General features: G+C 40.3%; 1 protein-coding gene across 1 annotated transcript; it reads left to right on the forward strand.

Annotated features, from left to right (window-relative positions):
- The first annotated feature begins 185 nt into the window (after positions 1-185).
- Positions 186-27,549, forward strand: MACO1 (macoilin 1). Its single transcript, XM_068657626.1, has 11 exons — positions 186-521; positions 9,129-9,270; positions 9,968-10,094; positions 12,095-12,218; positions 14,391-14,569; positions 15,030-15,525; positions 22,685-22,843; positions 23,039-23,221; positions 24,015-24,135; positions 25,095-25,269; positions 26,367-27,549. The coding sequence occupies exons 1-11, from the start codon at positions 442-444 to the stop codon at positions 26,567-26,569; spliced, it is 1,989 nt and encodes a 662-aa protein (XP_068513727.1). The 5' UTR covers positions 186-441; the 3' UTR covers positions 26,570-27,549.
- The last annotated feature ends 34 nt before the right edge of the window (positions 27,550-27,583 follow it).

The raw sequence follows: 27,583 nt of genomic DNA on the forward strand, positions 1-27,583 counted from the left end.
GCGACTGGCTCCCCTGGCCGTCAATCAAACGCGCGGGCGGGCCACCTGACCTCGCGGGGGCGGGACCAACTTCCTGACGCTCTGATGGGCCTCCTCGGCCGTCCGTCTGCCCCTGCCCGCCGCCGATTGGCCGGGCGCGCCGTCATTCCGGCGCCGTCAGCCCGCCGATTGGACGGCAGCGGGGGAGGCGGGGGCGTCGCGCGGCGGCTGCGCGGGGGGACGCGGCGGGGAGGGACGGGCCCGGAATTATTTTTATTTCTTTGTTTCCAGGGGGGGAAGAAAAAAAAAAAAAAAAAAGAAAAAAGGCAAAAACAAACAAACAGCAAAAAAAAAAAAAACACACCAAAAACCGGAGCCGCCCCGCCCCCACCCCGCGCAGGGAGGCGCCCCGCGGGGCCCGGATGCTGCAGCCGTGAGCGGGGCCGGGCCCGGGCCGGCGGCATGAAGCGGCGCAGCGCCGAGTGCAGCAAACTGCGGCGGCCGCTGAAGCGGAACCGCATCGCCGAGGGCATCTACGGCAGGTACCGAGCGCCGGGGGGGCAGCGCCCCGCGCCCCGCGCCCCGCCCCGCCGCGGCCCGGAGCTGCTGGCCAGGGTCCTGCCGCCGCCCCCCGGGGGGGGGTCTGGGGCCGGGTTGGGGCCGGGCTGGGCCCCCCCATGTCGGCGGTGCCCCGGGGCGGCCGGGAGCCCTATGGCGGCCCCCGCGGGCAGCCCCAGGCGCTCGGCCGAGGCTCCCGGCGGCGCGGCGCGGGCGGCGGGCGGGGGCCGGGAGCCGCTGAGGGCTCTCGCCGGGCGCGGAGCGGAGCGGGCCGGGCCGGCGGCTTCTTGCGTGCGGAGCCCGGCCCGGGACCCCCGGCGCCGCCTGCCCGTGGGCCCGTTCGGGGCGGTTGTGAGGGGGTTGTCCGGGGGCTCTGCCGGCCTGAGCCAGGAGGGCGAGTCGGGTACCGACGCGATCGTAACGCGTTTCGGAGGAACGAGGAGTTTGTTGCCGTGGAGGGTGGCGAGGGGACCTTTGGCAGCTGTGGTAAGGACAGGGGCCCCGCTCTGCTTTGAGTTTGGGTTATCCGTGCAGCTGCTGGGAACTTGAGCCTGCAATTCAGAGATGTTGTGCACAGGTAGCATCCCGTGCACCTACAGATTTCTAAATTAGTGAAATTACTCTAGGTACTATAGCCATTGACTCAGTTTATCTTAATTGCTACCCTCCGTTTATACAATCCCAGTAAATGCAGTTATCAGTAGGGAGCATCGTAGTGATACAAACAACACAGCCAGGCTGAACAAATAGCATGATTGGGATACTTGAACCTTTTAGGATTTTTGTTTGTTTTTTAAATTAAGAGCAATCTTCCTGTCCTTGTTCCGTGGTGCAGTTCCCTTGGTCCAGTCTTTCAGTGCAGAGCTAGTCACAACTGTCCCAGGCAGACACATGCGAACGTAACTGAGAGTTGCAAAGCTGGAGAGTTTTGGAGCAGTTGAAGGAATGAGAGAACTGGACTCTGATGGCAGGCTTCACTACGGGTGCTAATCTGTAACAGTGTGCAAGAAGTGATAGAAAAATATTTTCTAATCACAAAACAGAGTCAGAAACGTAAAATGCTGGGTTGCATTGAAAAATTAATATCCTGGCTCCCTTCACGTTGCTTTTATACCAGCTTCTGCTGTATCCTTTTAAACAAGCTTTTCTAAGGGCTCACAGCCTTTCTTACTTGGAATTACACAGCTGTAGTTCTTACTTTCCTCAGTGTTCACTCTGTAAATTTAATGGCCTCAGCCCTTCATAAAGACTTCCAAAGTTATTTGTGAACAATCTTCCGTTCCCCACCTCTACCTTCTCCATCAAATTTTCAACAGCTGCACAATATTATGTGCAGCTGTGATAAAGACTTAGGCCGTTTAGAAGTACTACAGAACTGTAGCATTGTACAGTGGAACACTGTACTGTACTGTGAGACTTTTCTGCGGAAAGAGTGTTGTTATCATTAAAACCTTACTGTGCCTTCAGTAGATCTCCAAAAGTAACAAATGGTTGGTAGGCAGGGATCACCAGATCTCTCGTTTCCTCAGTTCATGCTCAAAATTTTGCCTTTGTGCTTCTCAAGCTGTCTGTTGCTATTGTTCTATAACATGTGAGTGCCTAACATCTTATGCCTTTGACACTGCTCACGCATTAATATTTCAGTTGTTAATTGAAGTGTTCACTGCAGCTTGTCATCGGTTAAGCAATTAAAGTTTTCGTGTTACCGCTTCTTTCTATGTATCCCAGTCCTCATACCGGATCTATTTGAAATCCTCTGCCTTTATTTTGGTACTGCTTGTTTTGTCTCTACACAGTCATGTTGGCAGTTCGTACCAATTTGGTAGCTGGTTACGTTCTGAGAGCAATCCCACTTGCAGTTGGCCTAACTTCCACATCAGCTGACTTCTGCTCCGTGTCGTGGATTTTCAGACTGTGGTCCTTAAATGCTCTGTGTTCCTTTAGTGCTGGGATTTTTTTTTTTTTTAGCTCTGTGTATATTGCTTTTTATCACAGGCATTACCTGGGCTGGCAGCCAAGTGAATGCATAGGAGAATGTGTATGTGTCTGTCATCTCCCAGTGGTGACTGAGATACCCGCTCGTGGGATAAGGGCAGTTCATGCCCCTGGGCATCTAATAGCATCTAATGGGGTGGTATTTCTTGATATCGGGATGTCTGTGCTGAGATACTCACGTGGTTCTGCATACTACCTAACTTCTGATATAGCTTATTTCCAAGGACCTGATTTTGGATTCTGCCAACAGCTAAATAAACTGTAAGGAAAAAACAGTTCACTACTAACCATGGCCTCTTCTTAGGCTTTATTTTTAAACCCATGATGATTCTTCCTACTGATTTATTCCGGCACTTTTTTTTTTTTTTTTTCCCCTCATGTAGAAAGCTTATTAAAAAAAAAAAAAAGTTATTCCTAAACTGCCCCTGAGGTCTGTAACAAACAGACAGCGCTACCTTTTGTGGCTTTAGACTTGAGAACTGAATTTAAGTTAGTTTACGTTTAAATGTATTCTGTTATGTAAACCATAATGGTACGTGTGTTACCTCTTCGTTCTGCCAGTAACTTTCATTCCATGCACACTGCAGGTCCTCTTGATTTATTTCATATGTTCTGGACTGGTGTTTTCAGCTGAGTTACCACAGTGGGCTGATAGCTTCTCTTGTTCCAGCACTACAATACTGATTGCTGATTATATACCTGTGGTTCAGCCAGTCTGATACACTTGCTTCCAGAATTACTGAAAAGAGTTCTCTGTTTTGTCTACCAACACTTACATTTCCATGGTTCAGTGATTTGTGTGTTCTGTACTGTATCGAGATACTGAATAAGTAGTTGGGGAGACTTCCTGGGATTCTTTCCTTTTGGAAAACTGACTTGGCAAGTATTTTGCATAATAGTTTCCAGTATGCATACCACGTCCCAGCAGTCATGTTTTCCTTCTTGCATACGTGCTGTGCTCATTCTGCGCTGCTTTTCTATCCACTAATGATAGTTGTGTGTGTATGTAAACACACGCATATGTATAATGCTTTTTCCTTTGAAAATTTCCACTGGTATTCATCATAGAATTACGGAATGGTTTGGGTTGGAAGGCCCTTAATGACCATCTAGTTCCAATGCCCCTGCTGTGGGCAGAGACACCTCCCACCAGCCTGGCTTTGGGCACTGCCAGGTGTGGGGCAGCCACAGCTGCTCGGGGTAGCCTGGGACAGGGCCTCACTGCCCTCATAGTGAAGAGTTTCTTCCTTATAGCTAATCTAAACCTACCCTCTTTTATTTTAAAGCCATTATGCCTGTCTAGGTAGATGATGTCAGTTGCTCTCCCCTTATCCCCGTGCAGTGACCCCATCACAGAAGGCCACCAGATTTGTCAGGCATGATCTGCCCTTAGCGAGGCCATGCTGGCTGTCACTGGGCACAGCCTTATTTTCCACGTGCCTTAGCGTTGTTTCTAGGAGGATCTGCTCCCTGATCTTGCGCAGCACAGAGGTGAGACTGCCCAGCCTGTAGTTCCCTGGGTCTTCTCTTTTTCTCTTTTCAAAATGGGGGTGGTGTTTCCTCTTTTCCAGTCACTGGGAACTTCATGGGACTGCCACAACTTCTCAAATGTGATGGGCAGTGGCTTAGCAACTACATCCGCCAGCTCGCTCATGAGCAGTGGATGCATCGCATCAGGCTCAATCAACATGTGCACGTTCAGGTTCCTTAGGTGGTCTTGAACCTCCCTTACTGTGGATGTTCAGTAAGCATCCCAGGCATCCCAAATGTTCTGTCAGGCATCGGATAGGTAACCCTGAGACTGTGGTTGCTGACCGTTTGGTAATTTCATATGCGTGTTAAACTTTACCTTTGCAAAGTCTGCCTCTGCATTCAGTGTCCTGCCGGTCTCAAGATGCAGTCTACGATACTGTAATTATATCATGAGTCAGGCTGCAAAATGAAGTGTTCCATCAGCTCAGCTGAGATTCACTTTGCAGTGTGTGGGGCAGGGCTTCAGATAGTAGTGGGATGGAACAGAGGTTTCATTTGCTATCAGTTTGGATTTGGGGTACCTAATTGTTTTTACTTCCATCGTTGGTTTTTGTTTGTTTGTTTTTTTTAATGCTTTGACATTACAGCAAGAACAGTATCTGATTCTATGGGGCAGTGAAAAGAGAGGAAAGAACAAGAAGAATGGAAAAAAATAAAGAGGAAATGCCATCTGGCACTTGAGTGGGGAGGATGGAGGAAAAGTAAGGCGGACAAATAGTTATTTGAAAATTCAAAGAGGGAGAATTGACCTTTTAATGGAATTTACAGTACTGTTACCACCGCTCTGTCCAGTTCAGTACCTCATCAATGTGTTCATCCTTCCCCCTTAGCCCCCACCTTGTATTACGTTACAAGACTTGAGACGATATGCTAGTTTTATAGGGGAAGCCTTGTCCTTAAGCCTCAGACAGATCACTGAAATCAGCTTTTTTGATGTGTCAGAAAATTAATCATCCAGATTTTAGGCATTTCTTTGCAACCAATTTAGGCGTACAACCTTCCTCCCCCTGTACTGAGAACCAACTCAGAACTATAACTGGCATCATGGACTATGTTTGAGCCTTCCTAGTGGCGTGAGGGCTCATGAGGTTAGAAGGCACCTCTACCTAACGAATGGTGCTTCTCAGTGAGGATACTGACACAGCAGCTATAAAAATTGGAAAAAGGTGTGGATGTGCCCAGAAAGATCAGTGAATATCCGAGGTTCACAGGCACTAAACGGCTGGTGCTGGATTCCAGAGGAGCACCGGCTGGCTGGGGTGTAGGATGAGCATGTTGGAAGGGAGGCACACTGGGGACAGCGACTACATACCAATAGGAAAGCAGAGAAGGGAGAAATGGTGTCTGGAAGGAATTGGGAGACTGAAGAGCAAAGATGAAGTAGGAGTGGCTAGAAGAAAGTGGAGAAAGGGAAGAGGGCTATGGCTAGATTGTTTGTTTGTCTTTTTATTTGTGCAATCTCATTTGAAGGGTCTGTCATATTAAGCAAAAGAACAGAAGAGTGATCAGCCTGTCAAAATGAGAGCTCTGCTACCTGTTTTTCTCTAGGGTTACATCCTTGTTGGACATTTCTGAGCTATCACTAATTGAAGTGTTCACCGGAGGGGAGGCTTTTCATTAAGCACTTGTAAATTAACCTTTAAACTGCGTGCTAGTCAGTAACAGCAAGTCTTGGTGTGCACCAGCCCTTTATAGAAGAAGGGAAGTCGAGATTTTTGCTCCTTTCTTCCTCCTCCTAAGAGCCACTGCTGCCTGCAGCCCCCTGTGTGCCGCAGGGACACTCGAGCTGGTTTTAGCCTGGCGGTGTAAGTGGCCGTGCCGGAGCTCAGCACGGTTCGCGGAGCTGGCCCACCCGGAGCGGGGAGCTGATGCCTGCAGCCTGCCACCAGTCCCGGGTTTAAAGCTTGGGGTGAATTCTGGGCTGCAGGCTAACGTGGATGCAGCCCTCTGGATGGACGGGGGGCAGCGTGCCCCGTTGTCAGGAGTCTCTGAAGTAGTCTGAGTGCAGTCCCTTGAAATGTTTTAGTGTGCGTGTCTGCACGCGGGCCCGTGCAGGTGAAGATGTGAACAGAACGTCTTGCACAGCGGTGAGCTTTGTTGTTGAGATAACAGAAGTGGATGAAGGTTTTTATAAAAGGAATGAACTTTCATGAGTCTTTAGCCTTATTCTCACGAAACTCTTCATTGCTTTTGAGCCCTTCAGATGGCCAAGAAGCAGGATCTGTACTGCTGGGCGAGCCTTACTGCAAGCATTGCATTGTTACAATTCCACTTTGAAACGGGGGGAGCCTCAGCATGGCCTCTGGGTTTGATAGGAGTGGAATGTAACCGTAATCTTATTCAGCACGTGCTTTAACTTGGATTGGCACCTAACAGCTGAATTAGTTCCGACAATTCTGTTTTGCTAAGAAAAATCCAGTCTCTGCGGATTTCAGTGGCAGAAAAGCGTGCAACAGCCATCACTTGAACCCGGGAAAAAGCGCCTGCACAGCTGCTCTGCCAGCCGAGCAACCAAAATGGTGATTGCCCACAGGAGCCGCCCTTCTGCTTGTGCTCGGAGCCGCACTCGTGCGGTTCGGCAACGTGGCCAAAGCGAGAGGCGGGGGGGGGGGGGTGCCGGTGCCGGTGCCGGGGGGCGGCCGGGCCCCAGGCCCGCAGCGGGACGAGGTCGCTGGGGGGTGGCCGCTGCTCGGAGCCTGCCCGGGGGCTGTGTCGGCAGCAGCCCCTGCCGGCCGCGGGCCTCGCCGCACGCCCGCTGCCTTTTCTGCCCTGCTCAGCCCGCGGCTGTGCCTTTCTTCCAGCCCTCTCCCGAGGGAGAGCGGTGCGGTGCTGCGGGGTTAAGCCGCAGCGCAGTCGGAGCGTTGGCTGGGCGGAGGATGGCAGTGAGTGCAAGCACAGCACACCGGGACGGGGTTTTTGCTGTGGCTTTCCTACATACCTTGCTGTAGTCTCATGTAGCTTCGTTCCTCTACAAGAGCAGTTTTCAACTAAATGCCTGGGACTGGTTCCGTAAACACTGAAAAAAGCTGAGTCTGACTTTCCTAGGTGTGCACGTCATTAATTTCCGTGCCATTCAAGAGGCTACAGGAAGCACTTTAACTGCTTTGCGTATTCGTTTCAGTCCCACTATGTTAAGCTCCAGATATAATGTTTTTCAGGTTCCACTATACGTGGAGAAAACACCTTCAAAAAGTGTGTGTGGGGGGGGCAGAGGTGGGTTAAGTGTAGGAATATGTACTTACTGTGTCCTAGACTTCTGAAATGCATTTTCTCTAGACTCTGTCGTTAAGAATTAGTACGAATTTAAAGCGTGTACTTGCAAATACCCCAGAGAGCATGTATGTGTTATTGTAGCATATATTAGGTTCCACCTCAGAGATTCTTCTCAGGGGCTCTAGTCACAGTGAAAACCTTGGAACTGGGCTCTTTGGGGGACAGCCTGATGGCACACAGTAAGTGAGAGTAGCTAAGCAAAAGCTTTTTTTGGTGGGTAAAGAGGTAAGGCCAGGTCAGTTGATAAATGTTTTTTTCAGGGACATGCAGTTAATCTTTGATGGAGGAAACGATTTGCAAGCAGGAGCAAATTTCCTTGGTGTTGGCAGATGAAAAATAAATTGTAACTTCTTGCAAAAATCGTATCAGTTGTATGAGTTTGAAACTTCATCACTATCATTTGAAGGATTGGAAAGGTTTGTGAAATACAGAGAGGACTGGATCTTATTAAAGGTTTCCTAAGGAGAGACATTCAGAATAGCTCTACATCATGCAGGGAGCAAAAGTACGTGCAACAGTTTAGCAATAAGACCAGTAAAAATAAACTTTAAAAAAAAAGTTTCCCTGATAATAGCCTTTCTTTCTGTGTTTTTCCTTCATCATCTTGAGACGAAACTTTATCTGAAGTGCATCGAGCAGGTTGTTCTACCTGATCTGGTGGGAGGTAGAGAACACTTTTCACAGAAGTCCCCTGTTGTGTATCTTCTCTGATGCTCTGAATTCCTTCCTCAAAAAGCCACGTCAAATTTCTGCGCTCCTCATGGACCCTACCTGGCATAGCGTGTCCTGACTCTTGGCAACATAGCAATAACTGTCCCAGGGCAAAGTTCTGCTGGTTATGTTGGAAGTGTGATACAGAGGGAACAATAAGTTACTAAAAGGAAAAACTGTCCTTAGTTTTCAATATATATATTAAAAACAAAGCAAAAATAACTTTGTTATGAGCCAGTGTAGTGCAAGAAGGTTGCTTTTTGATGAACTGCAGTGATACACTAGGTCTCCGGGCTTTGATGGAAAAGGGTTTTTGCTTGCTCCTTTGTAGCAGAATGGATTGGGCTTATCCCTCAAGTGCTCCTGTATTAGTGATGATCTCAAAATAATTTGACCTTTGTAGCCAAGATGGATCATTAATGGTTCAAAATCATGGACTAAGAATAAGGGAGTGTAGCTTTAAAATAATCAAAAGAAAAAAAAAAAGTGGTCTCAAGACTCATGTGCCTCCATTTTTTTTAAATGGATCTATCTACTTGAATATGGATATTGTCATATATAACCCTTTGACAATTCAGTGTCAACACACTAACTGCTATAGTTACAGGTTTAGATTATATCCAAATTTGTTGATAGTGCAGTTTATGTTAAATGTGGAAAATGAATAGTCTGAGGAAGGGAATACAGAATCTTCTAAGCTGCAGGTACAAGAGACTACGAACTGAAAGGGAGGTGTTTCAGCTGTGACAGCATCCCTATTTGCAAGATTGCTTTGTAAAAATACAGTGCAAAGCTAAAGAGAGGTTGTCGCTGAATGTCTTATAAGAGCAACAAGCCTTCTATAAAGGCTCTTCTAAAATAAAAATATAAATAACTTCATTAGACGGGGCTCAATTTTAACGTAATAAAGCTACCTGTTTTGTAAAGTAATTTTGAACGAAATTTTCTTACCTGTATTGCAGTTGCCTCCAGTTCTTATTCCTGAACATTTAATTAAAAAAATAAATTAAAAAAAAGTTATTTTGTTTTGTTCTTTCTATTGAAACACTGATTGAAATTACTTTTCTTTTGCTTTACAGTACCTTTCTGTATCTGAAGTTCCTAGTAGTGTGGGCACTAGTACTGCTAGCAGATTTTGTCCTGGAGTTCAGATTTGAGTATCTGTGGCCATTCTGGCTCTTCATCAGGAGTGTTTATGATTCTTTCAGATACCAAGGTTTGGTAAGTATAACGTAGAATTACTGTGATGTTTCAGCGTAAATGCCATGTTACACAACTAACTTATTAGCAGTTTTGATCACTTTAACAAGAAGAGGAATTTTCAAGTGACTAAATGATCTGTGCTCAACTCTTGTCTCTCTCAGACTTCCTTTTTCATCTGTGGCAAGTGGAAGTGAAATACATAGCTATCAAAATACTTGCTATAGGCAAATATTGTTTGAATTTCTGAGATCAACGAATTTATTGAGATCCCTGTATAACAGATTTTCTTTAATAGAATACAAAAGACTTTTAAAATACTTATTACTTTCAGAGAGTAAACTACACTGCTGATTTTGCTTTTTTTTTTTTTTTTTTTTAATTTAATATTTTGCCAGGAGGTTCTAGTAATGATAATACTACATGAACAGTTGTAAATATAGTCTTCAAACGAAGTAGTAAGGAATAAATACAGCTGTTTGGAGACTTTTTGGAAGAGCAGGCAGGAGACAAGTATTCTCGAGTTCTACATGTTGTCCTTTCATTGGATAAGTTTGTATTTTCATCACCTAGACTGCCCCACTTCTTTACCCCAGTTATAAACAACACTAGTGTTTCCATGTTGAAATCACTGTGGTGTCACCATTAAAAAATAAAATGATGTTTGCTGGAATAAACTGAGACACTATTCTTCTCCCCTACCCTTCTTTTCTTTTAGGCCTTTTCAGTATTTTTTGTCTGTGTAGCATTCACATCAAATATAATATGTCTGCTCTTCATACCAATACAATGGCTGTTTTTTGCTGCCAGCACGTATGTATGGGTACAGTATGTCTGGCACACAGGTAGGTCACTATTCTTTAACTAAAATTTACTAATTTGAATATGTATCTTACAGTCTTCAGTAGCATGTGGAAACTCTCTTCTATTTGTTAACACACTTGCTTTAATGTACTTTTGTTATAGTAATTTTGTTGGTGTTGTTATCTTTAGTATGCTTATGTGCAATTGATACTTCTCTGGGTGCATCTTCTAGAAGTCATTTAATGACTGACTGATGGAGTTGATGGTATAGAAGCAGGAATTCCAGACTAATAAAAAAATATTTTTTTCCAACTTCAAAACACTTCTGTAGCAGCTCTACAAATACTGATCAAATGCAAAAAAAAGTGTGAAATGACGTAACACTCATTCCAATCAGACAGCATGTTAGTCAAATAAAGGAAAATTACCACATTTTCAGTTCTTCTTTATCAAATCTTTGTGCCATGTGGATTCAGCTTCAGATCAAAAAGGTTTCTAATACCAATTTTGTTATTAACTCTTACTGTGGTTGTGATAATGGTTGCTCGAACGGTCTGAGACACATGGAGAAATTTTCTTCCCTGACTTTTTTTCTCATCCTTAGGGTTGTTGTTGATTATTTTTAGAAATCCTGGAGTTCTGGTGCAGCAGTTGGGTTTGGGAGATGGTTTAGTTTACATGTGTGTTAGTACTTGACATGAGTTATGTATCTGTCTTTCCTTGGTCAAAAAAAGTTGCAGGATAGCATGGATCATTTCTCAGCTTACAGGTGAAAGCAGTCATCTTTTTGACAAGTTAGTCATTTATAATAATGACAGCATGGGAGCTAGTGGGAGAGACTATGAACCAGTTGCTGTCCAACATAAAGTAAATTTAATTTAAACAACAACAACAAACCAACCCTGGAGTTCTTTTTAGGGTTATATTAAGATATTAAAATGATATCTGAAGTTGTTCTCAGAGCAGATGTTTAGAAACCATAAGGGAAAAACGTGGTGGGCCAGTTCTAACTCTACTTATTTAGCTCTTTTAATATTTTGCTGCAACCTTAGGAATTAATCTTTTTCAATGCTCATCTAAATTAAGGGGGGTTTGGTCTTCTTTTTTACTGAAGTTATGATCTTTTTAGGTGGTAGGTCTACCTAGTTGAAACATTCAGTCCTGATTAGCTGAGAGTTTTTACTATGGGTTTCTAACTCATGTAGAAGGTTATTCAGGAGAGACCAAAGCATCAGGTCCTCATAAAAATACTCTTAGTTTTGCATTTGAGACTTGTTTCCAAATAAGTACAAAGTATGTTGATATCAGTGCATAATCAAAGACTTCATTTATTTTTCTGAAGCTTGTGGCATGCAAGTGGAATTGAATTGTTGAATTTTACAGTGGCTATATTACAGGCAACAGTGGTGGTTTCCATTGGCCAAGAGGACTACGACCTTAGCTTTGGCTACTGTTTTATGTTGTTACCAGTAGTGCTAGAGAGAGAAATCTGGAAATCAGTAGTGTCCTCAGTGTCTCTGTGCTCTAGAGGTCTGAGTCAGATACCGTTGTCTGCGCTGCTGTTTATGGAGTAACCAGTACCATGCTTCCTCGCTCCTGTTTTCTCAGCTGACTCGCTCGCTGCTGGTACTAAGCTATACCTAACTTGGAGTACAAAAGTAGTCCAAGCACACCACTTCTGACTCAAAGATCATAAGCTGTAACATTACCTCATCTTCTGCAGATTCTTCCACTTGTGTTCCTTGTCTGTATACAGCGTTGTGCCAAGCTATTTCATTAGCTGTACATCTGTTATTTTTCACTGGTGACTTGTAAAAGTAATAAAGCAAGATAAGGAGACAAAAGTTTAGAGTTGTTTTAAAATAAAGACATCTTAGATATTTTATTATGCAAAAAAAAAAAAAAAACCCTCTTACAATTCTATTTATATATGTCTGGAAATTTTCCTTGACTTTTGGAATCTTTTAAAAATAACTTTGAAATATCTGCTGTTTGTAATGTTACTAAGATGTTCCTCTTCTTCCCCCCCTCCACTCAATAGAGAGGGGTGTGTGTTTACCAACAGTATCACTGTGGATACTTTTCGTTTATATCGAAGCGGCAATTAGATTTAAAGATTTAAAAAACTTCCATGTAGATCTTTGTCGTCCATTTGCAGCACACTGGTAAGTTGTATTTTTTTTCTCCTTTTTTTTTTTTTTTTTTAACTTTTATTTTGCCAGAAAACTTGATGTTCAGGGTTTAATTCACCCCTCTCACAGCTGTCATTAAATATTCCATGCAAAATGTAAACACTAACCAAGCACAGTTGTTCTGAAAATACAGTTCTTGTGAACTGTAGGGAATTTGTAGCATGGATATTCCTAGCATTTTTTGAAAGTTCTTGCTAGTCATTTATAAATTTTATATAGATAATAACGAATATATGATAAAAGTAGCATAACAATAATTTCGCTGATAATTTATGCATTCCATTAAGAATTTTATTTTTTTTCCAGTGACAAAGCACTCCTCTGTCCCCCTACAATGATAATGGTTCTCATGACTGTCTAATTTCATAATTCACCAGAGAAGGTGAATAAGCTTCAGCTTGAAAGTCTTGTCAGAAAGCAAAACAAACAAAGAAACCCTACTTACTACAATAGTTCCTTGTAACTGAAAAGAGTGACTTCAGGCAGAAGACATAACTACAGAGTATCCATACCTAGAAGAAATGCACTTTTAACTCCATACATTTTTAACATAGTGTGCATCAATCATGTTAGGTTTAAGATGTGTTCTTGGGGTCATTCGGTCCAGTTTGCTGTGATACAGTCTTCAATAAATTAGGCATTTGGCATTTTAATTTATATTATCTGCATTGCGCAACAAGTCCGTTAAACACTAAGTTAATTCTATATCAGGCTACAAAGCAGTTTAGGAACGGTGAAAAAAGGTCTTTCTGTTGCTGAGCTGGATGCAAATATTTCGGATTGGCATCAGTGTTTTAAAATCGTAGCTGCAGCTGACTTTACCCAGTATTACATAGAAGTGTTTGCAGAGATCATATCAGGTGCATGTGCAAATGATTCCTGCGTTCTGGAAGCATACTTAGAAATGCAATTTGCACAAAGCCAATACTGAGCAAAGAGTGAGAAGACTCCGATAGTTAATACAGTTATCTGCATCTGAGTTTTGCCCTGATCTAGGACACCTTCAGTGTTCAGAACGCAAATTCATGGTGCTTTGTTAAAATATTTGCCAGAGGTGTATGTATTTATATGCAGGGATGGTTGTTCACTCCTCAAGTATCCCTGTTAATAAGTAAACTAGCATGATTTGTTGGCATTCTGTATTGCTTGTGAAAACTGCAGCAAATAAGAATATTTAATTCTACGTGGTGAAGCTGGTATAAATAATTCCAAAGTTCTGCCACCTTTCTGTCATCCTTGTAAACAACTGGAACGGCAGAGCCTGGCTGAAAGTGAGCATTTTTTTCATACCTTACCTGTCAGTAAGATAAGTGGGAGAAATAAATTAGAGATTAGAAGTTGTTTACTTCTACCTTTAAGGTCAGTCTTCTAAACCAGGAATTCTCAAAAGCCATTCACTGCCCACAAGAGGTGTCTTCATTGTGGTCACCCTCAACAGCGCCAGGTGGTTATTGAGGCTGTACCTCCAGGGATCCTTCTAGCTGTGGCAGGGCTGGGTGATGGAAGGGTGCTCTAGCTCACAGACTTGGTCCCCACCAGAAGTGTAGTAGCCCCAGAGCTGTATGTTCCAGCATCTTTGTCAGCTCCTATGTCTCAGCCTGTGTTGCAGTAAGAAGGTATCACAGGGCCTGTTGCAGAGGCAATCTTTTGCAAAACCATTGCTTTGTCTCTACAGAGCGGTGGAAAAGGCATATATGTTCTTAATTTCGAGTGTGAAGGGATGGGACTAAGAATCAGTTTCTCCTTTCAGTCTTCTGGTTAGATGTTTATTATGCATCTCCCAGCTTAATATATATTAAATGTCCCTTTAGGGGAACTTAGGAACTTCTGCTGTAGTTGGCTGTTATCTCCATAACGGATGTGTAATTTGTACTTGTCTGAGAGCTGTCTCTGCTATGCATAGTGCAGCTACATTGTTATAACCTTTTAATCTATGCTACAGTTAATTGCTGTCTGTAACAAACCGTAATTTTATCTTGGTAATGTCATCTCTACACTTTAAAATATGGCTTTATTGTAGTACAGCAAAAAAGTTTCATATATTGCTTCCTATGAAAAGTTGTAATCCATATGTATTCGCAGCTTTTGCGTTTGTTTATTTGCTATTATGATTACATTTTGAATAACAAAGTTGCTTTTTCCTAGTATTGGCTACCCTGTTGTGACTTTGGGCTTTGGCTTTAAAAGTTATGTCAGCTACAAAATGCGTTTAAGAAAACAAAAAGAAGTTCAGAAAGAGAATGAGTTCTACATGCAGCTTCTCCAGCAAGCTCTGCCCCCAGAACAGCAGATGCTACAAAGGCAAGAGAGGGAGGCAGAGGAAGGTAAACTGTACTTATTACTTAATATTTGCTATTATCACCTGCAATTAAAAAAACAACAAACACAAAAAGCCTGCTGAAGAACAGCTTCTCTAGTCCGTGTTGTTATGATGTGAGTCTTGTGAATTTAGAGGAGACAGAAATTAAACTTTTGGCAGTGGTTAATATGACAGTAGAAACGAATTATGTTCTGTCTAATTAGTTTCTTACTAGGAACAACATCAATCTAGTAGGCAGTGCTCTATGAAGATGGAATTATTATTATTATTAAACATCTAGGTTACTCCTTGCTGTCTGTAAAGTGGAAAAAAATCTGAAAATGTCACATGGCTTCTATTGTTTTTTTTTGTTGTTGTTTTGTTTTGTTTTGCTAAATAGACTCTAATGATTATCGCCTGGATATTTTTCTGTGTTGTAATGTTGATTGATTCTAATAAACTATTTTTTTATTTTGGTATTACAGCCAAAGGATTATCTGAGATGGATTCCTCAATACTTTTGCAGCACAATGGAGGCATTCCAACCAATAAAAAAGTATCTGCAACATTGCCAGAGCTAGAATATAGAGAAAAGGGAAAAGAGAAGGACAAGGATGCTAAGAAACACAACCTTGGAATAAATAATAATATTTTGCAACCTGTAGACTCTAAAATACAGGAAATTGAATATATGGAAAACCATATCAATAGTAAAAGATTAAATAATGATCTTGTAGGAAGTACAGAAAACCTCTTAAAAGAGGACTCATGCACTGCCTCATCCAAAAATTACAAAAATGTTAGTGGAGTTGTGAACTCCTCGCCTCGCAGTCACAGTGCAACTAATGGGAGCATCCCTTCATCATCTACTAAAAATGAGAAAAAACAGAAATGTCCAAGCAAGAGCCCAAGTGCACATAAGGACTTAATGGAAAATTGTATTCCTAATAACCAGCTAAGCAAACCAGATGCATTGGTGAGGTAAGTTTGATTTGAGCATTTTATAACAGCCTCCTTCAACTTCTCTGGGTGCAAGTACATTGGATATGCTTTTTTATTGTTTGTCTTTGGAAAATGTAATTTATGATCTCGTAAAGAAAACAGAATTTTCTAGGAATGAAATAAGATAGCAAGGAGATAGTCCTCTTGGGTTCTGTTCCTGACTTTTGCCTGTGGTTTGCTATGCAACCTTGAGCAAATTGCTTGCTTTCTACCTCAGTGTATGATACTGGCCTACCTCACAAGGGTGTCATGAGTCTTAATATCTGTGACAGTCATTTGATAGAAGGTGTGAGAAAAACGTGGAGAATCATTATTTTAGAGCTCAGTGGATGTGTTCTTGACAAATGTTCCTTGGAGTGACCTTTACATCTCCAGGGAGTTCGGTGGGTTTTCATGCCTGAACTAGTTTTGGTTTTTACTTTGGTGGTGATGCCGTTTTACCCCTCCGAAGTGTTTGGCATTTGGTTTAATCTTCATTTTACAAGTACAGGTGCAAAGTATCAGCTACTCTGTGACTCCTTGGAGCAATAACTTAAGTTTCCTATTTGCATACCTGATAACATACTGGTTTAAATACACATCGTAGAGATTTAATTTAGCTGCCTTGTAAACTATGAAGATTGGCGAAATCCCATCTTTAAACTCCAGATAAGCATATGTAAATAAAGAAATATGTGTGACATGCAGCTAAGAAATAGAGCGTGTAAGTCCTGAGACAGCGTTGTCATTTTTTGTAAAAACAAATACTTGTAAGAAAGACAATGTGTAAAGTGTTCAAAATAGGACAGAGCTATGTCAGAACAAAGCTGTTGCACAGTTGCATGCTTTTCTGTCATTCCTGACCTCTGTCTCTTTTTCCCCTTCTCATGTGCTGAAAACGCTTTGGTCAACAAATCTTTGGTGGTTAACTCAACTGGCAGCTTAGGTTCACTTTCCCTGCTGGAACCTTTTGATAATTGGACTTTTGACTCTGGTCTGTCTCTGAGGATTTGTGCTATGTGAATACAGTTATCTCAATGAAAATACTGTTTTCTGATGATCTCTCTACCACTGATTGGCATATTTCTGCCAATTAAATAGCCAAACTTTTACATATTAATGTCTGTTGAAAACTTGTATAAGGTAAATAAGGAATAAGCTAGTCAATCTCATCTATGACCCAAATTCAGCCAAGATTAATGGGATGCAGATGGCTCTGTCTTCAGCAAGGCTGTATCTAAATGAATGTGTACAGGACTGCTGTATTTGTATGCCGTCAGTTTCAGATGGCATCTCTGCGCTTTTTACATGGCTTGTTTGCTCACTGAAGAAGAGAATGATCAGTTCAGCATTGCTGCAGCCTGAAACATTGTTAAAAAGTCCTGAGAAAAGAGGAGGGAAACACTTTATAGGATGATCTGCTGTTCAAGAATTCTGCCCCATGTAGCTATGATAAAGAATGAGATTTAAATCTCATGTGGTTTAGGTTTTAAATTGCACATTGAGATTTTTAAATGCTGTTCATCATGTGGTCTAATCTCACATTTGGTCATTTTAATTGTCCAAAGGGAGATTTCTAATGCAGAAATGAGAATTAGATAGGCTAGATTATGCCCTTACAGAATATAGCTCCTCTAATTCCCGGTGTAGAATTGCAGGAAATTCTACATCCTGGGTACGCGATCAGTGTAACTACTTCCCTTTTTTTTTTTTTTTTTTTTGTCAATTGTTTCTGTGTGACGTGTGGTCCTTTGTATTATTCCTCACACTGAATTTTAAATTCACGTTTATTTTTTTTAGCTTGTCAGTCGATGAGGTGTTGCTATCATCCTATCCACTTCCAGTGGTATTACTCATTCCAGTTATTCAACTTTTGCTTTGCATCAAGGCTGTACTCTGAAAAGGACAGTATAAAGTCCTGCATCTGTGTCTGACTTCCAAATCAGATCTGTTCAGCTTCCAAATAAAGATGCTTTTTATAACTTCTTGTCCAGCAGACACACAGCAGGATGTCAGAGCCAAGCTGCTTTCCCTTTTTTGTTTACAAATGATTTCCCTGAGCTAACGAACAGATATTAAATGTAAAGAATGCCTTATAACTGCTATGGACTCAGAATTGACAGGAGTTGTTTGAGACAGCGAAGGTTGTGTCAGTTATGTGTGTTAGTTTTGTTTGTTTTGGTGGTTTTTATTTTTATTTGTATATATATATATTTAGAACAAGACAGCCTTGCATGCTTCCTAACTTTCTCTTAAATATTTAATGTAACATGTTATATCTGAAGGGTTCAGCTAAGTAATTTAGGGGCTTATATATATTTATGTATATTTGAAACGGGATTTTTTTGTTGTTGTTCTGCCTGGAAAACGGTTAGTGCATATTTATATTTCAGAAACATAAGCAAATATTTAGCTTTTATGAGTTAAGACTAAAATATTTCGTGTGAAACATTCTGAGATTTGAAGAGAAATAGCTTTTAGTGTTCTGAATTATTCCCATGTTTAGTTTTCTGGACCGATCCCCATCACTTGATATGTCAGTGACAACAGTCACTGTTATTGTCATTTTGATAGCTAGAGTAGAAGGATTCAGGAGGCTCTGTCCCTGCCAATCAGTCTTCAAAGCAATCTCTTTGTCTTAGGCTTTTTGATCTTAAAATTGAAATGAGTGTCTGGTTCTGACGAGTGCTAAAATCTGCTGTTTGTTTGTCAAGTACTTCGTCATTGCATCTCTGTCATTATTCTGTCTTATTTCTGGACACCGCAGTAACTGGGCTAATGGAGAGGTAAAATTGGTATCCTTTGGATATTGTATATCAGTAACTGCAGAACGAGCTGACTTCTTGTTGTCATTTCAGTGTCAATTCGGAGATGCAGCAGATTTTGTTCATGTTTAAGGGGCCTGATGTATGGAACAAGTCCAAGCTGTAATTGTAGCTTGCAATGTGTTTTTGAATTGGGTATTGCATGGTAATACTCATGTCCTGGCTCCAGCTATTTGCACCTTAAAACAAACAAAACTAAACACCCCACCACTGCCCAAAAAAAACCCTAGTGATGCAGCTCAGCAAAAGTGTCTGTATCCATAGAGGTCTTGCCTCTTGCACGTGTTGAAACAAGCTGTCTGACACACTCGTTACTCGCAGAGATAGTTATGGCATTCTGGAAACTGAATTAAGCAACATATTTGTGAAGTAAGGGATGGCCCATCACATCTTATTTTGCTTTCCTAAAACTCAGTGTTCCTGCAGAGACAGACTTGGAAGATTTTAATGTAAATAAACCTCTGTTTCTCTCATGTTAATCTTTTGTGGCACCGTTGGTGTCCAAAGAGTGATTGTTTCTTCTTCCTTATGCCTGATGCCTGAAATGGCTTTTGTATACCAGAAGGCTTTCTCCTGTCAGCTACACTGGAGAGAAGATGGTCAGTGTTCTGAGTGATATGATGGGACTGAGGAAAGTGGAGAACAGAAAATAAAAAGCATTGGGAACGTAAGGCAGAAATCTGTGAGATCTCTTCCTCCAAGCCTTTTTCAGGCCATTGTCAATGTAGTGCATGGACTGTTCAGAAACAGTAACCTTGCAAAATGCCAACTACTTCAAACAATTCTGTGCAGAAGAAAAATAAGTAACTCAGCTTCCTGCCTATGCATTATTGTCATTTTGGTAATAAAAAATGCTCTGCGGAACTGCTGGCAGTAGTCTGGTACTGAGAGTGGGAGAGCCTCAGTGCTGTGCGATTGCATTGGCAGCTTCAAAGAAGTAGGTTCCCTTCAGGGGATGGATGCCTGTGGCTTATGCCAACAGATTGGGCAAGAAGAGAACAAATTTTTTAAAAATGTGTCTCTTAGAGAAGCTCTCAAGTGCCCTCTGGGTGATTTAAAACTTTAGGTGAATAATATAAATATAGATTGTTTTAATTTGTGTACAATTACCAGATGATTATGGAGATGAATTAATTGAGTAAGCAAGGGCGTGCTATTCATCAAACAGTTACCAATACTTAGAAGTATTAACTCAGCCTGAGTTGTCACTAAGTTGGTCTGTCAGTCTTCCAAGAAGCACTTGGAAAAATGCTCTGTCTTGCAGGTGATTGTTCATTGATCTTCTCTGTTACTGAGATCAGTAAAGGTAGGCAGTGGTGCTAAAAGAAATAAAATCCCTAAATTTCTGCTTATACTGATGACAAACTGAAAGAAATTGACCTTGGTTGTATAAGCAGCCCAATGTAATAATCCACAGCTAAATCTTCATTTTAAAAACAATTGTGTTTCAAAATTACTTGAAGTTTGTACAGCAACAGAGAAAATTTCTTCTAGAACTCAAATTGTCCCCCTTTGTAAATAGGAAAAAATATTTTTCCAATAAGCCTGGAAATAAGAGACTTAAGCAGAAAATGAAATAGTAGAAACAGTAATAGTGTTATTTTGTCATTTTGTGTCACTTATTGTGAAATTGTATCGGTTTACCCTGATGAAGTACTTCCACTTTAGAAATGGGGCAACAGAGAAGTGGCTTGTTTATTTTGTTTTGTTTTTCTTTTAATCTCCTTGTATTGTCCTGAAAATGATGGATGACCTCTATATACAGAGAAGAGCTTTTAACTCCTCTTTTACAGCAGAAATTTAGGCTAAAAATATTTGCCTAGACTTCATAAGATGGATGAGCATACAGTTAGAGATGTAAAAAGTACAGAGAATGCAAAAAGTACATATTTTGGAGGGGAAATTAACTTTATGACTTTTTTTTAATGAAATTGTATCTAATTTTGGCAGGTCTGGTGTCCTGACGAGAAAAGCCAACTAGGACACACTTGGTTCTTACATTCTGATGGATTACTAGCTTCCTAATTCATTTTGGATAGCCAGGAACATTCGTTTGCTCAATAAATTGCAGGAAAATGTCTGCTGTGGTATTCGATTGTATTTCTGAGAGTAGGCATCCTTTCTGCTCACCTTTGTGTGCACTCCACAGATCATAGAGGCTTCCACTTTCTTTACAGTGCAGTCTGGACCAGTCCTGCGAGCTTTGCAGGTACAGAGCCCTCGCTGAAACTGCCACAAAAGCTGTGAACCAGATGGCTTAAGTTGGAATAGTTGTGAATACCCTGTTACCAAAAATACTAATTCAGCTTGTAGTGTGCCAGCTCCTGACTTACTCAGGCATTACTTAATCAGGGCCTCTTTTTCTGGGTTTCTAAATATCTGTAATAAATCCAGATGTATCATATTTGAGCAAGTTTGACATAGTTGTAGATATAGGCAGAATGGTGTTTACGGCTGTCTTTCTTTCACTGGTACCACTTTATTGTAGAGTGGTATATTGAAATTGTTTATGAATGCTTGTCAATATGAAGTGTGTGCATGTGATTTATGTGCATAGCTTTTATGAACCGTTGTTAATATTTATGAAAACGTATGTTAAAACCAATTGGTTGTTGATATACAACAGTTAACGCTTCCGACAACGTTAATAATTTTGCTCTTTGCAAAACACTTAGTCTCTGTTTATTAGAAGATTTAAATTGGACTCTTACATTGTCAGCCAGTGACTGTCCAGCTCTACCACCTAACACACTGAACACACAGACCCCCATGAAAATTCATACTTATTATCATCTGCTGATGGATTTTCCATTTTTGGCTTGTGTGTGATGGTTAAATGGATGAATGAATCTTTGGTAATGTTTTCAAATTCTTTTTCTCCTACAACAGAGTACAAGATGAAGTGATTTGTGGTCTTCATTATGAAATGTTCATTTGCTTAGTACGATTACTATTTGCCTAGTAAGGTTTTTTTGTTTGTTTGTTTTTTACATATACCTTTGACCCTGATTTATACTATATTAAAAGAAATTTGTCTATACTTTCTAGTTCTACTGCCCTAGAGGTAAGCTCAAAGAACAGTGTAGTACAGCTGCAGGATGTAGGATCTGAACATCTGAGGTTTTTGCTGTTAGTTCATCCCAGTAGACTTCTTTGGTTGAGTTTCAGCCTGTTACAGATACTCTTCTATGAAATTCCAAAAGTTCAGTGATTCCACATTTAACCTCTTGATTTGTTCAAACAGGATGGCATCATGCCTTGTGCTGTCACATCGCACACTGGCATTTTAGGTTGAGATTTTCCTGCATTGAAGCCCAAAAAAGTGAAGTGTCTCATTATGAAGACAAAGAGCTATAACCTTTAATCTGGAGTATTGAATGTCACTAAGAGCAGTTCATTCTGGCTTTTGTGACTATTTTCCCCAAATCGTAATGTTCAACTAGCATTAAGTCTATGGAACTTCAGGAAATAAAAACATCTTTCTTCTTTATAACCATTTAAAAACTTAAATTGATAACTGACAGGGCAAATGAGGATATCACGCGAATGACTGAGAGGCACACAAAAAGAGTTTGTGACAGTGCTTGTAGAACATGATTTGATTGATGTATTTTTTTATTGTAAGAACCAATAATCTCATTTTAAAAATGTGGGGAAAAATGAAGGTGAGCTGGGTGACTCTTCAGAAACTGGTGCTTTATTTAACCAATTCTAGATGAAAATATTTTAATTAATAAGCTTCCATGAGTCTTCAAAACTTTCCAAAGCTACAATAACTGTGTAGCAGATGGTCTGTGTTCAGGAGGAATTAAAACTAAATTTGCTGACTCCTGAATTGTGGATTACTTAACACGTACTTTTTGTTTAGAGTGTACATCTTGTACTTCAAGAAAGAAAAAATGTTTAGTGAGAACTCACAAGTGCACTCCATAGCTCAGCTATTGCTAACAATTTGAGAAACGTAAAATGAGTTCATCTGTTCATCTGTCAGCATTTACAGTTTCTCAATTTCAATTTCCTATCAGTTTTATTTCTACTTTGAGTGGAAAATGTAGTTCCATAGGATGTTTTACAATGCTGCAGTGCAGTGCATGGAGAAAAGCTAAATTCCTGTGGGGAGTTATAAATTGTGTGTATAGCTGTACATAGAGTTATATATGTATAGTAACACAGATTATTCAACAAAGAGAGATGTAATTTCTTAGTTGTTCAAGTAAGGAGGGTTTAGGGGGGCAGATAGTATGATGTTTACTCTGTGCTTATTTTTATATAATGTGCTTGAACATTTGTGTATCTGGGAAGTTGAAATTGTCTTCTAAAATTGTCTATCTTAGGTTGGAACAAGATATTAAAAAGTTAAAGGCTGACCTGCAAGCAAGCAGGCAGATCGAACAGGAGCTACGTAGTCAGATCAGTTCTTTGACTAACACAGAGCGGGGAATTCGGTCTGAAATTGGACAGCTACGGCAAGAAAATGAACTGCTCCAGAACAAGTATGTGTTTCTGCAAATCTGTGTAAATTAGTTGCTGATGACTGTAGTTTACTAGAAAGGAAGTATTATGTTAAAACTCTACAAAATTTAAGGTGCTTGCCTGCAAGTAAAGCAAGATCTAATTGAGACTAGTGACTGGAATTTATGTTTGGTAAATGAACTCCTCTGTTAAATTCTATACCTGTTACCTTCCAGATTGCACAACGCTGTACAAATGAAACAAAAAGACAAGCAAATGATCAGCCAGTTGGAGAAGAAACTAAAGGCAGAGCAAGAAGCAAGAGCCTTTGTAGAAAAACAATTAATGGAAGAAAAGAAAAGAAAGAAGTTGGAAGAAGCAACAGCTGCACGTGCTGTTGCATTTGCTGCTGCTACAAGGTAGTTGGTTCTAATGTAGAAGCAACCTCAGCTCCAGAAAATGTTTGAATTGTAGCTGTTGTCACTAAGATGCACTTTTTACCATTGTGTACATAAAGGGGAAAAAAAAAAAAAAAGCTTTATTTTTGTTGAGGTTTGTTTGTGTTAAGACAGTGGGAGTATGGGGAAGTCACCTTCCATTAAGTTCAGTCTAAGTACTCATATCCATTAAATACAGGTTGATGAATACACTCTAAATTATTGGTTCTACATTGATTGTATTAGCAGAGGGCTATTGTGCCCTGTGGATTAGTCTTCTTATGAGGAACATCCCATTTCACGTGGGGACTGTGAATCAAGGTTGTGTGCTGTGTCCTTTTGGCAAAAATTCTGTCTTTATCTCAAATCTCAAAAATATTCTAATCTAGCCAGTGACTACCAGTGCTCAGCACAGTGATGTTTCAGTAGTAATGTAGGTGCATAGATGTAAAGCTTTTCAAGATGAAAGCATGGCAGAAGTACAGATGACTGCAGTGTTCCTAATGTCTAAAAATAATTATTTCTGCTTTTCTATTCTCCATAGTTCATAAATGTTCCAAGCAATTTCCTAGTACTTGAGGCATAACATTAGGTAACTCTTTGCAGCTTGTTGCATTGTTGCCATAAGGGAAATTCACTTGCTGAAAAGAACAAAGTTAGTTTCCTCTTTTTATCCTTCAATATTTATATTAATTTTTCATGTTATAAACAATTCAGGATTGTCAGCCGCATTATTTTTTTTTCACTGTCTTCCCTTTTATTGTTTTTCCTACAGAGGAGAATGTACTGAAACTTTACGGAATCGTATCCGAGAGCTGGAGACAGAGTGCAAGAAGCTAACAATTGACATAAAGCTGAAAGAAGATCAGATACGAGAACTAGAAATGAAAGTTCAGGTAAAAAGAAAGTACCAGGGGCTTAGGTCAGCTCACAATGAGTGCTTTCAGACCCCTGAAACTGGTGAATATCCATAAGAGGCAATCAACACCTTTAAGTATTAATCTCTTCAGATGTTTTTCTTCCTTGTCTTACATCAGGGTTTGTAAGAATATGGGTATAAGAAGTGTTAATTGTCTCATTTCCATACCACTCAATTATTTAAATGATTTAGATTTTTCTTTTCTCAGAACCAATGGTCTGGATAGACTGAGGAGAATATACATGTAATTTCCACAACATCTTTCGTATAATGTGAGGAACTTGTAGCCAGTCTACATCATTATAAACTTCATTGTTGGCAAGTAGGATTGCTTACTCAGTGTAGTCATAATCACTAGCCAGGCTTGGATTTTTTGGTGAAGGTGTTTGGATATTCAGCACAGTTAGGTTCAGTGTGGGAGGTATGATGAGATAAAGAAATGCCTCTTATCACACAGTCAAAACAGCTTAAAATGTGGTGCTTGTTTAGTATCACTTTTAACTCTCTAGCAAGAGGTTAGTTCCCATTCTAGCCATTTTCCTTGTGGGAAATGTTTTCATATTCCACAACTTAGCTCTTTGTGCTTCCACGAGAGTACCGTACAGCTTCACAGCTGGCTCTTGGAACTGATGAGGTGGATTTCAGGGAGGGGGGGGGTGTCTCGATGATACAGATCATAGAGGGCTGAGAAGCAGAATGATTGGTACTTGCTCACTGTGCTGAAATTATTCTTTGTACAATATGGCTTTAATCACTTATGTGATGGTCATGTGTTACTGGACGTAATATTACAGTGTCCTCAATTAACTGTCATCTTAATTTTACAGTATTAATACCAAGCCCAGTAGTGGTGTGCTGTGAGGAAGAGAAAGACTTCTTGGTATATCTCATGTGTGAAGTCTATATGAATAACATTTGTCCCAATTACTCCTACAGGAACTGCGGAAGTACAAGGAAAATGAGAAGGATACGGAGGTGTTAATGTCAGCTCTTTCAGCCATGCAGGATAAAACACAGCACTTAGAGAACAGCCTGAGCGCAGAGACAAGAATCAAGTTGGATCTATTCTCTGCATTAGGAGATGCAAAACGGCAGCTGGAGATTGCCCAAGGTAATATGGGATAGTTTAATTCAACTCAGTAGTATAGACTGGAATGGTGAAAACATGACAGAACATCCTGCCTTTTTATGTAGGGGTGTGCTGCGGTCCACACTCAGGAAAGCTTGCAGTGGGATTTTGTCTTATAAATCATTTTGAATGTGAGCCTAAGCTTTCCAATTGAATTAATTTCCCCAGGTTATTGAACTAAGCTGATAAATATCAAGACAGTGTTTTAATTTATTTTTTGATAATTTTTCTGTGTTTTCATGAACCCTAGAGCCTGAACTTCTTTTAAAGAGCTAGAAGATAAAACAGTAGTTGCCATCTATTAAGCCCTTGCATGGAATCTTAATAGCATGTTGATACTCCTGAAATAAATTCAGCCTAAATGTGGGGAAAAAAAAAAAAACACACAAATAAAACGGTGTCTTACACACTTCATGCCATGGGGTAAGCAGCTGACGCTGGCGTCTGTCTTTGGCTGCCGTTGCAGCCACCAGAGGGAGCGTTAAGCCAGTATAAAAGCTCTGGCCAGACTGTCCTTTGTTCAGCCGTGTAAACTGTGAAGGAAAATTAAATAACCTTTTGATTTAGCATCCATTTGATTTCCTTGCAGAAGCTTGTTTGGTTGCAGGAAAATTTGATTAGAGTAAGAATGTCTTTTGTTCTCATTTCATTGGTGTTTCTCTTTACATAGTTACATAAATTGATGTAATAATTTTGTGAGTGTCTACAAAGGGAGTTTTGAAAAACGGTGAGAATAGGACAGTTTTGAAAATAAGGAAAATAACACATTTAATAAGCTTCTGCTTGCAAAATATGAACTGGAAAGTGCAGAAAAAAGTGAGCCACAGAAATAACGTTTTGGTATTGTGCAGCTGTGAATCCAAACAATGCAATATCTAATATAAGTGCCATGTCTACTTGCGTTATGTGGTAACTAGAGATAATTAAACATAACTCACCAACACACACTGGCAGTTGCATGAGTTGTGCTTTCACTGGTATATAATATCAAAAAGCTGAATGTCTTCTGGGTGTTTTACATAAATGGTGGAGGGCAAAAACATACAGCTGGTTCTAAGCGATGCAATTTGTTGTTTCAGGGCAAATCATTCAAAAAGATCAGGAAATCAAGGACCTAAAACAGAAGATTGCAGAAGTTATGGCAGTAATGCCCAGCATAACATACACTGCAGCCACCAGCACTCTGAGTCCTGTTTCCCCACATTACTCTTCCAAATTTGTGGAGACCAGCCCTTCTGGACTTGATCCCAATGCCTCTGTTTATCAGCCCATGAAGAAATGAATGCCAATTTTCTTTTTGCCCAGTAATTTTGTCATGCTGAAGGCTTCACACAGGAGTGTCTCTTGCAGTCAAGATGAAATTGTATTGTGTGAGACTGTATTTGTTGTCATTTAAAACAGGAAAAAAGAACATCTGGATTGACTAGAACTGCCCATCAGTTTTTCTTGTAAATTTTTAGAAAACCTCACAGAACTTTTGCGATTTATTTTCCTTGGCCAATGCATTAAAAATAATTCTTGGATTTCAAATAGCCAATTTTGCCTTCTTATGTACTCCTGCATGGTTTCCTCTTGAAAAATACAGGGCTTTGCTTGATTTTGAACCCTTTCTTTTTTTTTTTTTTTTTTTTTTAAACAATCAAGTTGAATTTGCAAATCAGATTCATTGAGAAATAGTGAGGTAAAGCCTTTGGTTTTTACAGTGAAAGGGTTAAATAATCTATCAAAGCTTTGATTTATAGTCATATTAAATAAAAATACATGATGTTTCAGAAGATAATTTGGTTACCCCCTCAAAGGACCAAACAAATTTTAGGGGCGTTGTTTAAGCAAAAGAAGAAGAGAATAAAGAATGATATGATGGTGGTTGTTGTGTGAAATATTTATATTCCCATTGGTGTTTCTAGTGATTGATAATTGCTAACAGTCTTGTTCACAGTGCCTTGGGAAAAGACATTTCAAGAGGAAACTTGATAGTTTAAACTATTTTCCCCCCTTCACTGTCATCTAGCTTATATATCAAGCTCATTACAGTCTACTGCAAATTGTACTTGGTAATTTGGATGTTCATTATAAACCAAAGTTACATCTTCTGTTTATTTTGATATAAACTCAGCAGTGTTCTGTAACTTGCCTTGATTATACAGCATCATGGAAGGCACAATATTAATACAGGAAGCGTTATTGTGAAGGCGGAATTGTGCAATGTACTGTATACAAGAGACTGTAAAGCTGGCTAATAAAAGCTGCAGTTCTGTTTTTTTTTTTTATTATTTTTATTATTATTTTATTCTAC

The sequence above is a fragment of the Anas acuta genome, chromosome 21 (assembly GCF_963932015.1).
Source record: "Anas acuta chromosome 21, bAnaAcu1.1, whole genome shotgun sequence".
Classification (NCBI taxonomy): Eukaryota; Metazoa; Chordata; class Aves; order Anseriformes; family Anatidae; genus Anas; species Anas acuta.